Raw genomic sequence first — 18415 nt, 5'->3', positions numbered from 1 at the left:
ACTATGTATTCAGATCAGGTGATAAATTACCTAGCTTTGGCAGCTAGAAGTTAGTAACTAGTGCGAGTCGGCTTGGTTGCTGCAGTCTCTTTCTACCAATTGAATTCAAAGGGCTTTATTGGCATGGGAAATATATGTTTACATTGCCAAAGCAGGTAAAGTAGGTAAACAAAAGTGAAATAAACAAATAAAAAGTGAACAGCGTCTCCTCGCGCCACTCCAATAGCGTGTGACGCAGGAACAAGCTGAATTGCGGAAGCAGGCATTCCCGCCTACCGAACACCTGCCCTCGCCGTTGTTAACAGAACGGCGGGAAAACAGTGCCCAACAGGCTGGGGCAAAGTACACGGTCTACCGGTGTGCTAGCTACCTATCCCACCAGCTGTCTACCGGTGTGCTAGCTACCTATCCCGCCAGCTGTCTACCGGTGTGCTAGCTACCTATCCCACCAGCTGTCTACCGGTGTGCTAGCTACCTATCCCGCCAGCTGTCTACCGGTGTGCTAGCTACCTATCCCACCAGCTGTGTACCGGTGTGCTAGCTACCTATCCCGCCAGCTGTGTACCGGTGTGCTAGCTACCTATCCCGCCAGCTGTGTACCGGTGTGCTAGCTACCTATCCCACCAGCTGTGTACCGGTGTGCTAGCTACCTATCCCGCCAGCTGTGTGTACCTATCCCGCCACTACCTATCCCGCCAGCTGTGCTGTGTACCGGTGTGCTAGCTACCTATCCCACCAGCTGTGTACCGGTGTGCTAGCTACCTATCCCGCCAGCTGTGTACCGGTGTGCTAGCTACCTATCCCGCCAGCTGTCTACCGGTGTGCTAGCTACCTATCCCAGCCAGCTGTCTACCGGTGTGCTAGCTACCTATCCCGCCAGCTGTGTACCGGTGTGCTAGCTACCTATCCCGCCAGCTGTGTACCGGTGTGCTAGCTACCTATCCCGCCAGCTGTGTACCGGAGTCCTAGCTAGCATCCAGGATCCTTCACTAACGCCTGCCAAATACCTGCCCTCGCCATCATTAACACAACTGCTGCAAAGCAGTGCCCGAGTCTCCTTCTTCTGTTGGGTTTATTGACGGTTGACATCCGACGTTAACGTGCATTACTGCCACCTACTGTTCTGGAGTGCCTCCCGCTTGTGTTCAGAGTCCTACCGAGTCCTAGCTCAGAAATTAGAAGCATAAAGAGGTGTTCTTGCAGATGCAAGAATGTCAACATGCAGGAAAGTGCTGAATTGTGGGCCACAATTGCACCCTTCGCCTACACTCAGGTGCACACACAGTGTGACTGCTGCTAGCTCCATTCAGCTCTGCATGCAGCTCTGTGTGCATTACAACTTCAGATAATAACGAAGCTATTTTTTTATTTTTCTGCTGTTTCCCACTCATCAGACCGAATGTGGAGCCGACCGGCTATAAATGGGACTGGGTTTGGTGGTCCTTGGGTCCGTTCGAACCGGGTGTCCATATTTAAAAAATGAATTTATTTGGATAGGGTCAGAGAGAAGACCTCTACTTTTGCAGGTCTATTTGCTGTGTCAGCCCATTGCAGAAGTTACAGCAGGTCTGTTGGTGCTCTGTCCGTCTCCCAACACCAGGTGGAGACGGAGATGTATCAGTGGACTGTACCATAGTACAAGAAGAAACACTAGGGTCACATAATGATGTAGGAGGGAGAGAGAGGATTGCTGGCTACTCTGTTGGAACAACTGACACTTGTCTGAATAAACGCAGTCTCCTTGTTCACACTACGGTGGGGAGTAACACTAAAAAACCACACTCCAAGCATCAGCTATTTTCCATCACCTTTTGGCATCCATTTGACCTTTCAGTCAGCCAGTGGCCTGTGTGGAAGATAAGGGTCAGGACCGGGTCAGCTCTGTCCTTGCAGAGAGGGTCAGTGTGTGAGGATAATGATAGATGCACGTACCCACACACACAGGCCTACTGTCACTACTACCACCACTGGCACTAGTATGGTACCCCTTGGCCCCTACTCATTGAGAGAGTTTATGGTATTCCATACTGTTGGGTTAGTGTATAACCATTCAGACAGTCATTACCATTTAGCTAGCTAAAGCTAAGCTAAACTATTTCTTGTCCCTTTGTCATACAGGTTACATACTAAACTGATGGCAAAGCTACCATATTATATGGGTTTGCTTCTGTGCTGAGTTCTGACATGTGTCTCAGAGACGGAGGCTGTGCATGAATGCAACACCTGTAGTGTTACCATGAAGATAAAACTCTAGTGGTTAATTACTGTTAATTACACAGGCCTGAAGAGATCCGCCTGCAGGAAGTAGTCACAATGTTAGGAATAGGAAGTGTTGACAGCAAAATATGTGAGGAGTAAGAGGAAACCTCGGCCCCAGCAACCTCTACAATACGGTCCTATCCTCCTGTGTGACTCACCCCGGGCAGCAGGCCCTCTGGGGGGATGGGGGAGATGGCCTCTCCATCGGGGCCACGGGCACACAGGCTCGGGGACATGGTGGGGGACTCATCTATGAAGGGCATGGTCTCTGAACCGTCCTGACTCTTATGATCCTCTGCTGCGTCACCGTCATACCCGTCTGTGTTATAGTTGAAGTCTGGGGGAGAGATAGAAACAGGGGTTAGTAGTAGGGATGCACGATACATCGGTGAAAATATCGGAATTGTCCGATATTAGCTAAAAATGCCAACATCGGCCCGATGTCTAGTTTAATGCCAATGTTAAAAACCAATGTCAAAGCTACCGTGCATACCTATATAACGTTGGTACATGGTATAATGATGCCACGTAAAATGTTGCGCTACACACGCAACACAGCATTCCTAACCTAGGCCATAATGTCTGCTGTGTGGATCGAGCAGTCATTTGAAAGAGTAAGAAAATGTCTGCGAGACAACTCGAAGGCGAAATCCATAAAAGCCAAGAAAATATAATTCATTGCCCTTGACAATCAACCGTTCTCTGTTGTGGGTGATGTTGGCTTTGGCCGACTGGTTGAGCACCAGTAAACACAACCAAGTGAGCTATTTTTCAGATGTTGCCCTACCAGAGTTACACAGGAATAGCGTCAATGCTATTAGCTTCACGACATACATACTATGGAACGCTGTTTGGGTCTGCGTGTCAAAAAATATAAAGTAGTACTGTCAAAGCTGTACATAAAACTCTGCAAACAAGCAAACACCAGCCACAAATGATGTGTTTACAATACCGCGTAGGTAATGAAGCATTAATTGTTCACCAGCAACTTCTGGGGTAGCTAGCTTTAGCTTGGTACCAAGCTAGCACCAATACAACCAGCCTGAAAACAATGACCAGTAGAAACTGCAGTCACTTTCATTATTCTTCGCAATGATTTAGGAATCCTTGTGACTAAGTATTAGCTAGGTTGCCACTTGTTGTTTGCCTATTGAAATTGCACTTCAGTTCATGAAAACTAATAGCTAGCCAGCTACCCAAATCTAATGTTATAAGCAGCCAGCTAGCTTTATCTGGCTAGTGCGGTTGTGAAAATAGCCACAATAAAAATTAAGCACAATAGTGGAATTTGCGGTTTGCCTTCAAAATAACAGCATGTCATTGACAGTGATGCAAATGAATAAAAATTGTAGAATTATACCATACTTTCATTTAAGGCTAACCGCAAAGTCCACTATTGTGGCTAGCGTCACATAGATGGGTCCGACCACCATTAATCTAAGAACTGTCTTATAAATTAGGGTGATTTTAGATGATGACACATAGCAACATAGTTACTGAAACAGATTGTGTCGTTTTGCTATGTTTTTTGGGAAGAACATTGTTTGCATCCATGAGCTAGCTAGCTTTTCTTATGACCAGTACTGTAGGTGAGCGAGACAACTTTATCAGCATCATAGCATATGTAGCGATGAATCGTTGTGACATATGAAATACGAGTGAGTGTAATCAACGTGTAATAACTACACACAAAAAACGTATGAACGCATTAAATATTATTTGACGCGCAGTCATATTCAGGTCCTGATTGGTCAAAAGGTGTTATTTTACATGTCAAATAGTGTTATTTGTATTTTCAAGTATTGTGGTGGCAGCATCATGTTATGGGTATGGTTGTCACCAGCAGGGACTGGGGAGTTTGTCAAGATCAAAAGAAATAGGAAATGCATTGCTGAGTTTGTATCCACAGTGAAGGTTCTTTGCTTCCCCAATCAAAAGCCCTGTGTTTAGACTGAGGTTGGCACTAAACTGAAGGACTGGGCTACCGCACTAAGGGCTATCCCAGCCAACCCCGAGGCTACAGCTGAGGACACAAACAAGAAGTCCCTCTACGACCTCCACAGAGTCATCAAACAAGCATAAGGACAATATAAGAACAAGGTGGAATTCTATAACACAGGCTCCGACGCAGGTGGCAGGGGCTACTGTCCAAATGAAGACCCAGCCGTGATCTTCCCAACAATGCCTCTCGACCAGACAAACTCAATGCATTTCATGCATGCTTCGACAAAAAACAGAGCCATGCACGAGGGCCTTCGCTGACCCAGGGAACTGGGTGATTCACAGTCATTTTCAACCTCTCCTTGTCCCAGTCTGTAATCCCCATGTCTCAAGCTGGCCACCATCCTACCTGTTCCCAAGAACTCTTAGGCTACCTGCCACAATGACTACAGTCCTGTATCACTCATCTGTAATCAGGAAGTGCTTTGATGGCACAAATCAACTCCATCATCCTAGACCCACTCAAATTTGCATACCGCTCCAACAGATCCATAGACGATGCAATCTCTATCTCACTCCACACTGACCTTACCCACCTCGATGAGAGGAATACCTCTGAGTATGCTGTTCCTTGACTACAACTCAGCCTTCAACACCACAGTGCCCACAAAGCTCATCACTAAGCTAAGGACCCTGGGACCAAACACCTCCCTCTGCAACTGGATCCTGGACTTCCTGACGGGCCGACCCCAGGTGGTAAGGGTAGGCAACATTTGCTCCGCCATGCTGACCCTCAACACTGGGGTCCCATGTATACACGGGGTGTGTGCATGGCCCTAAGAGCTTCGACTTCTTCGGTCTCCAAATCACTTAGGACTTTAAATAGTACTACTGCACTGTTGGAAAAGTGCACGCAATAAATACATTTCAATGTACTAGGGCATGTGACAATAACAACTTGAAACCTGAAAGGAGCAAAAACCAGGTAAAACGTTGAGGAAAACCTGCCTCAGTCTTCTGAAAAACCTGCCTCAGTCTTCTGAAAAACCTGCCTCAGTCTTCTGAAAAACCTGCCTCAGTCTTCTGAAAAACATGCCTCAGTCTTCTGAAAAACATGCCTCAGTCTTCTGAAAAACATGCCTCAGTCTTCTGAAAAACATGCCTCAGTCTTCTGAAAAACCTGCCTCAGTCTTCTGAAAAACCTGCCTCAGTCTTCTGAAAAACATGCCTCAGTCTTCTGAAAAACATGCCTCAGTCTTCTGAAAAACATGCCTCAGTCTTCTGAAAAACATGCCTCAGTCTTCTGAAAAACATGCCTCAGTCTTCTGAAAACCTAACCCTGGAATAGAGTTTTATTTTTTAGCGGGACAATCACACACATTTGAATTCTAAAGACATGCCAGAATGGCTTTCCAAGAAGTGTTGAATGTTCCTGAGTGGTCCAGAGACAAGGTTTGAATAGTGCTGAATATATTAAAACGGTCAGTGACGCCACACTGGAATAGGCTTTGATATGCCTGTAGCGTATCTCATGTTCAACAAGATACAGAAATAATAATGAAATTAAAATACTACTCATATTACAGAGCAAGCAGTAAAGCTTCATATGATACCAATCTTTGATTTGCAGCACCTACAAATGAAACTTAGAACCCTAGGTGAGGCCAAAATGTCATAAATATGCTTTAGATTATTAAAAAATCTTTATGCTTTTAGATACAAATGTCAAATGTCAACAATAATTTCTCCAAAGGACTATTCTATGGATTACATTTTGTGAAAATCTCCAAAATCTCTCTTTTTGTCTGGATTTCGTGAGCAGAAAGACTGTCTCCATAGACCACACAGAGCAGCAGCTTTGAACGCATCTAGCTGCGATACCACTGACAAATGACTTCTAATTGAAAAATAAAAGGGGTATCACACAGAATCTGAAATCCTCAGTGGGATATAGGCCTAGATAGACAATAGAGCCCTAATATGAAGCAGACCATCTGTTTTGCTGGGTGACAGGGACTTGAGAGCCAGCTGACTGGGCACAGGAATATATACTCTAACAACAACCATATGGCTTATGTGGTGTATGGTAGATCAAACCAGAAAAGGAATAGCACATATGATGGGGGTGGGATTAACTTGTGTAAACACTGCCTAGCACCACAGTCACACCAGAACTAAACACCTTTCTGAAGGTTTTGACCTCGATGTTGTTGTTATGTGATTCAGACTCCTCATCAGAATGCCTGATTTGAGAATGGATTTAGGTCACTGTGGATGAAAGCATCTGCTAGAGCTAGACAACTAAAATACAAAATGTGGACTTGAACCCATTCAATCCAATCTCAGGAGAGTATTTATTTATTATGTGATACATAATCCTATCATCATGCTGCGTGGCTACACTCTAAATTCTTTATTGCATATCCCAAAGGTTCTCTTCCCTTCTATTATCTGCAGAGGCACAGAGCCCTGAATCCTTGTGAGAGAAAAATCACCATATCAGACAGATCTACTTTAAGGAGAATGGATTTAGGCCTAAGACGAATAGAAAGCCAAACAATCGTCTAAAATAGTCAAATTATAATAGTGAACCTAGGGTTGCAAAAAACTCTGGTAACTGTCCCAAATTTCCAGTGGGAAGATTCACAGATGAAGCTGAAAAGGCCACTTCCCATCATGGTGCAACTATCCAGTGTGAGGGGTTTGAGAGGGGATGAGGCCAGTGCAGACTGGGAAGGCCCTCCGGTCTAATACGGGGAATAGGGTGAATGTAGGCCAGCAAAAGGGCCTCCGCTCCCTCTCCGCTCTCACTACACTGCCTGCAGCTTTCCAACACACACACACACCACAGGAGGTTGGTGGCACCTTAATTGGGGAGGATGGGCTCGTGGTAACGACTGGCACAGAAGTCTGGAATGGTATCATTTACAGCCTCCACTGACACACACTGCCCTTCACTGTCGGTCTCCACTGCTCTCTGTTCATAGGTTTGCTGGTCTGTCTGTTTCTGTGTTCCCGTTTTCATGTTCTTTGCGCGGACGTGTGTGTGTTCCTTTGTGCCTGTGTGTTTCTATCTGTGTGTACCTGTTTCTGCACGTGTTTGTCTGTGAATATTAATGTGTGCTAATGGGTTAGTCCGTGTGAATACCTTGTGTCTGGGTGTTTTAGAGTACGTAAGTGTGGCTATTAGTCAGTGTGAATACCTTGTGTCTGGGTGTTTTAGAGTACGTAAGTATGGCTATTAGTCAGTGTGAATACCTTGTGTCTGGGTGTTTTAGAGTACGTAAGTATGGCTATTAGTCAGTGTGAATACCTTGTGTCTGGGTGTTTTAGAGTACATAAGTATGGCTATTAGTCAGTGTGAATACCTTGTGTCTGAGTGTTTAGAGTATGTAAGTGTGGATATTAGTCAGTGTGAATACTTTGTGTCTGAGTGTTTAGAGTACATAAGTGTGGAAGTGGTCTTCATCATCTCTCCTGATTAACTCTGTTATCCTGATTAGGATGAATTAAAAGTAAAATAAAATAAAGGAAGTGTAACTGTGAAACTGCCTGCAAGGAAAAATGAAGCGTACAACTGTGACCAATACACAGAAAGGCTGTGTGTGCGCATGCGCGTCTGGCACTGCTCTAGAATTCAGACAAAAAGTACAAGCTCCCATAGACTAGTGTAGAAGGAGATAAAGATGGCCGCCGTATATAACCATATTAGAGATGTTAATTGTCTCGAAATCTAAAGAAAACTGAAAGTGACAAACTGACATTTTCATTTTCATCAAAAACAACATTATATCGAAGGATTTCTTTTGATTTGACAGTGTGCAGATGCTGAGTTTGGCGTGAGATGACTGTTAGACCCGATTAAATATTTCTACACATAAGCTTAGCTCGCCAACGTCGCCATGACATCACCTACAAGTGTGATGTGGGATTTCTATTGGAGAAGCAGTTTCTGCCTTCATACTGTACAGTCTTTCACTAAACACACTGTGCTGGTGATTCACTAACTCATTTTCTGGCAAAGGCCAGAGGGAAATACCACAGAGACAGACTGGCCTTTATCTGTTGTGATGCAGCGCCAAAACAAGGTCTTTCAGAGAGAGCTGCTAGAAACAGAGTTTGTAGAAACACTGAAACATGTGCCAACTCTGAAACCAACACACATTATAGAGCTTGCTGACTAATAAAAACTAATTCAGGGAACTACAGTATCAGTAGCCACTTGGCTGTGGCCATTCATTCCTAAAGAACATCCCAGTCTGGAGCAGAGTCATGTTATCTGCTGTTTCTGCTCTAATGGGCATGTTATCTGCTGTTTCTGCTCTAATGGGCAGAAACATGAGTCAAACTAAGACAGTGAGATTCTGGTGAGATCTTGATGCCTCAGTGAACACATTGTGTAATTAATGAGGTAGAATGCACTTACTGTTTTCTCAAACATTAGATCTGTTGTCTACTCCAACAGAAAACTGAAGCATGCATGAGAGTTGTCAAAGACTCCAGCCACCCTAGTAATAGATTGTTCTCTCTGCTACCGCACGGCAAGCGGTAACGGAGCGCCAGGTAGGTCCAAAAGGTCCAAAAGGTTTCTTAACAGCTTCTACCCCCAAGCCATAAGACTCCTGAACAACTAATCAAAGGGCTACCCAGAACCCTCTTCTAAACTGCTGCTACTCTGTTTATAATCTATGCATAGCCACATTAACTCTACTTACACATGCAGTTGAAGTCAGAAGTTTACATACTTAGGTTGGAGTCATTAAAACTCATTTTTCAACCACACATTTCTTGTTAACAAACTATAGTTTTGGCAAGTCGGTTAGGATCTACTTTGTGCATGACACAAGTCATTTTTCCAACAATTGTTTACAGACAGATTATTTCAGGTATAATTCACTATATCACAATTGCAGTAGGTCAGAAGTTTACATACACTCAGTTGACTGTGCCTTTAAACAGCTTGGAAAATTCCAGAAAATGATGTCATGGCTTTAGAAGCTTCTGATAGGCTAAGTGACATCATTTGAGTCAACTGGAGGTATACCTGTGGATGTATTTCAAGGCCTACATTCAAACTCAGTGCCTTTTTGCTTGACATCATGGGAAAATCAAAAGAAATCAGCCTAGACCTCCACAAGTCTGGTTCATCCTTGGGAGCAATTTCCAAATGCCTGAAGGTACCACGTTCATCTGTACAAACAACAGTATGCAAGAATAAACACCATGGGACCACCTAGCTGTCATACCGCTCAGGAAGGAGACGCGTTCTGTCTCCTAGAGATGAACATACTGTGGTGCAAAAAGTGCAAATCAATCCCAGAACAACAGAAAAGGACTGTGTGAAGATGCTGGAAGAAACAGGTGCAAACGTATCTATATCCACAGTAAAACAAGTCCTATCTCGACATAACCTGAAAGGCTGCTCAGCAAGGAATAAGCCACTGCTCCAAAACTGCCATAAAAAGCCAGACTACGGTTCGCAATTGCACACGGGGACAAAGATCGTACTTTTTGTAGAAATGTCCTCTGGTCTGATGAAGCAAAAATATAACTGTTTGGCCATAATGTTTGATTATGTTGGAGGAAAAAGGGGGAGGCTTGCAAGCTGAAGAACACCATCCCAACCGTGAAGCATGGGGGTGGCAGCATCATGTTGTGGGGGTGCTTTGCTGCAGGAGGGACTGGTGCACTTCACAAAATAGATGGCATCATGATTAAGGAAAATTATGTGGATATATTGAAGCACATCAAGAAGTTAAAACTTGGTCGCAAATGGGTCTTCCAAATGGACAATGACCCCAAGCGTGCTACCAAAGTTGTTGCAAAATGGCTTAACCTCTTACATCTATGGGGGCGCTATTTCATTTTTGGATGAAAAACGTTCCCGTTTTAAACAAGATATTTTGTCACAAAAAGATGCTCGACTATGCATATAATTGCTACCGTTCGAAAGAAAACACTCTGAAGTGTCCAGAAATACAAAGATCTTCTCTGTGCGTGCCCTATAACGTGAGCTTCAGGCAAAACCAAGATGAGATGGCATCCAGGAAATGACAAGGATTTTTGAGGCTCTGTTTTCCATGATCTCCTTATATGGCTGTGAACGCGAGAGGAGTAAGTCTGCCCTTTCTGTCGTTTCCCCAAGGTGTCTGCAGCATTGTGACGTATTTGTAGGCAGATCATTGGAAGATTGACCATAAGAGACCACATTTACCACGTGTCCGCCCGGTGTCCTGCGCCGAAATTGGTGCGCAAAAGTCACCTGCCAGTATTTTTCCATACGATACAGAGAGTAAAGCAAGCTTCCACGAACTGCATGTCAATGAAGAGATATGTGACAAAACACCTTGAGGACTGATTCCAAACAACGTTTGCCATGTTTCGGTCGATATTATGTAGTTAATCCGGAAAAAGTTTTACGTTGTAGGTGACTGCATTTTCGGTTCGTTTCGGTAGCCAGACGCAATGTAGAAAACGGAACGATTTCTCCTACACACAGACGCTTTCAGGAAACACTGCGCATTTGGTATGTGACTGAGAGTCTCCTCATTGAAAACATCAGAAGCTCTTCAAAGGTAAATGATTTTATTTATTTGGTTATCTGGTTTTTGTGAAAATGTTGCGTGCTACATGCTACACAAAATGCTATGCTAGCTTTGCATACTCTTACACAAATTAGTCAATATCTATGGTTCAAAAGCATATTTTGAAAATCTGAGATGACAGTGTTGTTAAGAAAAGGCTAAGCTTGAGAGCAAACGCATTATTTTAATTTTATTTGCGATTTTCAGAAATCGTTAACGTTGCGTTATGCTAATGAGCCTGAGGCTTTAGTCACAAACCCGGATCCGGGTTGGGGAGTTTCAAGAAGTTAAGGACAACCAATTCAAGGTATTGGAGTGGCCATCACAAAGCCCTGACCTCAATCCTATAGAACATTTGTGGGCAGAACTGAAAAAGAGTGTGCGAGCAAGGAGGCCTACAAACCTGACTCAGTTACACCAGCTCTGTCAGGAGGAATGGGCCAAAATTCACCCAACTTATTGTGGGAAGCTTGAGGAAGGCTACCCGAAACGTTTGACACAAGTTAAACAATTTAAAGACAATGCTACCAAATACTAATTGAGTGTACGTAAACTTCTGACCAACTGGGAATGTGATGAAAGAAATAAAAGCTGAAATAAATAATTCTCTACACTATCATTCTGTCATTTCACATTCTTAAAATAAAGTGGTGATCCTAACTGACCTAAAACAGGGATTTTTACTAGGATTAAATGTCAGGAATTGTGAAAAACAGAGTTTAAATGCATTTGGCTAAGGTGTATGTATGTAAACATCCGACTAACCGGTTCCCCCACAAATAGACTCTGTACGGGTACCCCCTGTATATAGACTCGCTTGTTATTTTACTGCTGCCGTTTAATTATTCGTTAAATTGTATTTTCTCAAACATATGTTTTTTTACTTAACTTCTTAAAGCATTGTTGGTTAAGGGCTCGTAAGTAAGCATTTCACTGTTGCACACTTGTTGTATGTGTGACAAATACAATTTGATTTGATTACGATAACTAATCCTTTCATCAGTGTTGTTAGCTAGCTAGTGATATTAGCTACTATGCTAGCTGGTTAGATAAACATGGTACAAGCATTTCACTACACTCGCAATAACATCTGCTAACCATGTGTATGTGACCAATAACATTTTATTTGAAGATATCAGATAGGAGCTAATAGCTAACGAAGCTTGCATTTCGTAATTAGAGCAGTAAAATAAATGTTTTGTCAGACCCATGGTATAGGGCATGATATACCACGGCTGTCAGTCAATCCGCAATCAGGGCTTGAACCACCGAGTTAATAATTTCTATTATGAACTGGGTGGTTCAAGCCCTGAATACTGATTGGCTGACAGCCGTGGTATATCAGACTGTATACCACAGGTATGACAAAACATGTATTTTTACTGCTCTAATTACGTTGGTAACCAGTTTATAACAGCATTAAGGAACCTTGTGGGTTCATGATATATGGCCAATATACAACGGCTAAGGGCTGTGTCCAGGTACTCCGCGTTGACTTGTGCGTAAAAACAGTCCTTAGCCGTGGTATATTGGCCATATACACCACACCTCCTCCGGCCTTATAGCTTAAATATACCACGGCTTTCAGCCCATCAGCATCCAGAGCTTGAACCAAACAATTCATAATTAGTATTCTAGGGCAACAAGTAATGACAGAAGAAAAGCTGCATGCATCTAATTATAAACAAGTTAGCAAAAAAAAGCAGAAATATCAGCCTATCTAAAAAGGCCTGTACAGCGCATGTTATCCATTTGTCGGTTATGGTTGGGGCCTCAGATTTTTACAGGCGGTTGTGGATGGGTTATTAGAAATTGCAGAAGGTGAACAAACAGCTGACCCGCACATCATTACCACACACACACACAGATATTAGCAGCACTATTACACGATGTCGGCAAGGCCATAGTAAATCATTGAAAACAGACAGTGATTTACAGTAGAGTGACAGTAACAGCAGTGTTACCTCTCCACGACACCCCTCATCACTGTCAAATGCTTCCTAAAACACTTCTGCGAACAGGCCTTTCTAATCGACCTGGCCCGGCTATCCTGGAAGGACATTGACCTCATCCCGTCAGTCGAGGATGCCTGATCGTTCTTTAAAAGTAATTTCCTCACCATCCCAAATAAGCATGCCCCTTTCAAAAAATATAGAACTAAGAGCAGATATAGTCCTTGGTTCACTCAAGACCTGACTGCCCTTGACCAGCACAAAAACATCCTGTGACATACTGCAATAGCATCGAATAGTCCCCGCGACATGCAACTGCTCACGGAAGTAAGGAACCAATATACACATTCAGTCAGAAAAGCAAAGGCGAGCTGTTTCAAACAGAAATTTGCATCCTGTAGCTCTAACTCCAAAAGGTTTTGGGACACTGTAAAGTCCATGGAGAACAAGAGCACCTAGGTAACACTGTCACCACCGATAAATCCATGACAATCAAACATTTCAATAAGTATTTCTCTACGGCTGGCCATGCTTTCCTCCTGGCTACCCTAACCCCGGGCAACAGCTCCGCACCCCCCCGCAGCTACTTGCCGAAGCCTCCCCAGCTTCTCCTTCACCCAAATCCAGATAGCAGCTGCTATACCTGGACCCGTACAAATCAGCTGGGCTAGACAACATGGACCCTCTCTTTCTAAAATAATCCCCCGCCATTGTTGCAACTCCTATTACCAGTCTGTTCAACCTCTCTTTTGTATCATCCGAGATCCCTAAAGATTGGAAAGCTGCCGCGGTCATACCCCTCTTCAAAGGGGGAGACACTCTAAACCCAATCTGTTATAGATCTATATCCATCCTGCCCTGCCTATCTAAAGTCTTCGAAAGCCAAGTGAATAAACAGATCACTGACCATTTAGAATCCCATCGTACCTTCTCCGCTATGCAATCTGGTTTCTGAGCTGGTCATGGGCACACCTCAGCCACGTTCAAGGTACTAAATGATATCACAACTGCCATCGATAAAAGACAGTACCGTGTAGCCGTCTTCATCGACCTGGCCAAGGCTTTCGACTGTCAATCCCCGTATTCTTATCGGCAGACTCATTAGCCTTGGCTTCTCAAATGACTGCCTTGCCTGGTTCACCAACTACATCTCAGACAGAGTTCAGTGTGTCAAATCGGAGGGCCTGTTGTCCGGACCTCTGGCAGTCTCTATGGGGGTGTTACAAGGGTTCAATTCTCGGGCCGACTCTTTTCTCTGTAAATATCAACGATGTTGCTCTTGCTGCGGGTGATTCTCTGATCCACCTCTACGCAGACGACACCACACTGTATACATCTGGCCCTTCTTTGGACACTTTGTTACCTAACCTCAAAACGGGCTTCAATGCCATACAACACCCCTTCCGTGACCTCACACTGCTCTTAAATGCTAGTAAAACCAAATGCATGCTTTTCAACCGTCCGCTGCCCGCATCCGCCCGCCCGACTAGCATCACTAACGGCCCAATACATGAGACTAAATTGTGGAGTCATTACCTTGTGCCAAAGGAAGAACTATATATAGAACTAATAAAAACTATGGAGTGTTTTCCACGGACTTCCTCAGTGCCTCTGGTAGGGAACCACCACCTTGCAGTGATTTACAACAGTGACAGTTCTGAAAATGATAGATTGAAAGTGGTACTATAACATGCTGTTATTCACACAGCAGGATCTTACATACTGATTAATGGTCAATGCAGGTGATTTAAGGGGAGTGTTAACAAATAAAAGGATGATTGGATATCAAGCTATGTTCTGTAATTCCTTTAGTGTACTGTGGCGTTCCATCACCGTTGCAGCCAGACATAAAACCTCTCCTGACCCTAAAGCGCCGAGCTCAGGGCTGCTTTGAATAGCCAACAGTTAGTCTTTGTGTGATATTGTTACGCTCTCACCCTAAATCACTTTCACTGCTGGTTCTTCCTGAGGCAGCTGGAGTTGTAGGCTGTTTAGGCAAATAAACAAGGGACTGGATGGAGTATGTTCATACTGGATGACACACACACATCAGTGGTATCAGAAAAATACCTACAGAGGTAGAGCAAGTAGATGTGTGGATTTCAGAGGTCACTCATTAGACTGCATGACAGTCCTCTTAATCTAATCAATGTCCTATCTGTATTCTCAGATTAAATTAATGCAGCAGCATATGTGCATGTATGTGCCTGATTGCGTGCGTGTTCCATTCATGACGGCTCTAGAGGTTAGGGGAGGAGGGGAGAAGCCTGTAGTTTGATCAATGTGATCCCTGCTAATGGGCTGATAAACACAGCAACATGATTAGAGGTGTTATACTAACTGATGAAGACATGAAAGGGATCAGATACTCTACAGCCTCACACTGTGGGCCTGTCAGGCTTAAAGCATTCTGTTTCAATCCAACTCCTCGTCGCTTTCCCCTAGATAGACCTACTTCCTGTAATTCTGAAAGGATCAGATGGCTATGAGCAACATGGTATTAACTCCATCTTGCCGTCTAATAGGGGGTAGGGGTTAGGAACTAGAGACAATGGGCACATTTGGAAGTCAAGCAGTAGTCTCCCTCAGCACCAAGGCAGTGTTGTAACACACTTTGTCCTAATGCTACTGTAGAACTCTGTGACAGAGCCTGCCATGTCTCGAATTTGTTCTAAATGCACAAATAAAGCATTTATATTATAAGATATATGTTTATGTGTCACTGTGCTTAAGGTGATTGACTGGAGATTAATTTATAAAAACCTTTTTTAACCTTTATTTAACTGGGAAAGTCAGTTATGAACAAATTCTTATTTACAATGCATACCCCGGCCAGAACCTAACAATGCTGGGCCAATTGTGTGCCGTCCTACGGGTCTCCCAATCATGGCCGGTTGTGATACAGCCTGGAATTGAACCAGGGTCTGGAGTGACGCCTCTAGCACTGAGATGCAGTGCCTTAGACCACTACGCCCCTCGGAAGTTGAGCGGTCTGCAATTCAGATGATGTATTCTGTCCCCATTCCCTGCCTCAGTACCATCTGTCAATGACTGTTGCAGTTCCACCCGGACATCACTTTACTAAGACATCTAACACCCCAGAGTAGGAAGAAATATAGAAACATTAAAGAGAGAGGTGAGATAGAAGACAATTACAAGACAACAGTAGTTTTGCCTTGGAAAATAACTTTTGAGAGATATATATCACAATACTTGCACTGATGTACCACTGCAAATACATCACTGTCCTCTTCCCTTCTAAGTGTTGATGTGTGTTGTGTGACCAGCGGTGCCTTAGGGCCCACTGGTTACATTGAAGGGTAGTGAACCCTTGGTCTGCAGACACGCTCCTCTCCTTTCCTCCCCTGCTGTCACTTTCTAACATTCCCCCAACCTCTCCTGATGGACCGCTCCCCAACACTCGCACCTCCCTGACACAGCCAATCACAGGCCGTCTTCATGGCGAGGGCAAAGGCTGTCATGACAACGCGCCACAGTCGTTTGTGCTTCCCTGAATGAGAATGTGTCAGAGGCAAGCTTCAGACCGGGATGAGACTATTTATACCATGTTAATACTGAGAAAGTTTAGGAAGGAAAGGCCACAGCTTGAGTCAATAACTAGTCTCAGCAGGGATCAATCAGACTGCGGCTTTCTAGTGAGATTTACCATACAAAGCAACCTGAAGTGCACACACACGCACACACACAGAGAGTAAACAGCTGTGGGCTGAAGTTACAGTCAGTGAGCTCATCAGTCAGAGTTAGCGCCATAGCAACTACACACACTGTGTGAGGGTGTGAGTCAACCAATAAGAAATCAATTCCCTTCCCTGCGTAGCCTAAATACCAAAACCAAACCTGCATAATTGCAGTCATTTCAGTAACTGCAGGCCATATATTCCCTCTGTTCACTGGCTCTTTATTTCCTGATTGAGCTAAATCAGGCCTAACTACATTGTTTCCTATTACTGCCACTTGCCCCAATTATGGGAAACAAACCATTAAAAGGAGTTTACTCGGAGAGAAGAGACGTGGGCCTTTTTTAGAGAATATATTCTCCAGGTCCATCTAAATGCGGTCTGACAGAGAATGCATTTCACACTATTTTACTCTGCTTCTCTCTCTCTCTCACCTTCACACAAGGCTTATCAATACTGTTAATGGGGTCTGCCTCCACTGATTGAACTGACTGTTCACACACCCACACACCTCTGTTGGGCTGAGGGAATGTCATGACAGCTGTCATTAAATCAGATACATGTTTTGCTAATGTCATTTGAAGGATAATTGGTGAACTGGGCTGGACATGATTTGAGTGGAATGCTGCGTGCTGTGTGGGAACCACTGCTCGAGGATATTAAAATTGTGGGTCGAGCCCCCCCACCCCCCTGGTTGGAGTCCAGGCTCTGTCGCCGCTGGCCGTGACCAGGAGACCCATGATGTGGCGCACAATTGGCCAGCGTCGTCCGGTTTAGGGGAGGGTTTGGCCGGCAGGGATGTCCTTGTCCCATCGCGCTCTACTGACTCCTGTGGCAGGACGGGCACAGGGCACGTTGACACAGTCACCTGGTGTACAGCGTTTCCGCCGACACATTGGTGCGGCTGGCTTCTGGGTTAGGTGGGCATTGTGTCAAGAAGCAGGGTGGCTTGGTTGGGTCGTGTTTTGGAGGATGCACGGCTCTCTACCTTCGCCTCTCCCAAGTCTGTACGAGAGTTGCAGCGATGGGACAAGACTAACTACCAATTAGATACCATGAAAATAGGGAGAAAAAGGGTCCATTTTTTATTTGATTAAAAAAAAAAAAAATTTAAAACTTACTATTGATAGTTGTACTAGTAGAACGCACAAGCTGCAACTTCAAATGTAGAAAACGGCAAAGAAAAAAAAATAGAAATGTGTAGAAATGTTCTTTGCACACCATAAAAAGTGTATAAATGTTCTTTGCACACCATAAAAAGTGTAGAAATGTTCTTTGCACACCATAAAAAGTGTAGAAATGTTCTTTGCACACCATAAAAAGTGTAGAAATGTTCTTTGCACACCATAAAGTGTAGAAATGTTATTTGCACACCATAAAAACTGTAGAAATGTTCTTTGCACACCATAAAACGTGTAGAAATGCAGGAATTAAATAAATACATAATTAAACCTGCAAAATTCTCTCCACTAACAAGAAGGGTGTGAACAGTTTGTCATTAACAGTGCTTGTGCCCATAGAAAGACAGGGAGCGTGGAATGTTCACCAATGCTGGGCCCCGGGTGAACATGTTTGGGAACCCCTGGCGTAGAGAGAGGAGAGAGGGAGACAGACGGAGACTGACAGAGACACACACACACGTCAGATAGATGTAGTTAGGGCTGGCCCTTTAGGTTGTGGTGAACATGTATCACCCCTTTCCCTAGCGGCAGCTGAGACAGACTAGTTGTAAATAGGTGTGAACATGCTGACTGATGGGCTGTCTGATGAACCAACCAGGAGCTGGTATGGTGGCAGTTTTCACTGCACTACCACTGATGAAGACACAATCGGAACAAGACCAGAGGCAAAATGGCTGGTATGAACCGCTACTCTGTCACTTCCTTAACACGAGCACAACAGTGAGCGTATGATGGTGATACACAGCAGGGGTTTGTCATCCCCCGCCACACACAGTCGTGACACTGGAATTCAGCCCTTC

The 18415-nt window shown here is 44.2% G+C and overlaps 1 protein-coding gene across 3 annotated transcripts in view; it reads right to left on the bottom strand.

The window, feature by feature from the left end:
- Positions 1-18415, bottom strand: part of LOC135550700 (active breakpoint cluster region-related protein-like) — a 263459-nt gene that overhangs the window by 167928 nt on the left and 77116 nt on the right. For all 3 annotated transcript variants that reach the window (XM_064981734.1, XM_064981735.1, XM_064981736.1), the window contains exon 2: positions 2418-2596. In XM_064981734.1, the coding sequence (XP_064837806.1) occupies positions 2418-2596 (179 nt within the window). The remainder of the gene's footprint in view (positions 1-2417; positions 2597-18415) is intronic.

Source organism: Oncorhynchus masou, chromosome 12 (assembly GCF_036934945.1).
Source record: "Oncorhynchus masou masou isolate Uvic2021 chromosome 12, UVic_Omas_1.1, whole genome shotgun sequence".
Classification (NCBI taxonomy): domain Eukaryota; kingdom Metazoa; phylum Chordata; class Actinopteri; order Salmoniformes; family Salmonidae; genus Oncorhynchus; species Oncorhynchus masou.
This window is presented reverse-complemented; position numbering and strand designations above follow the sequence as displayed.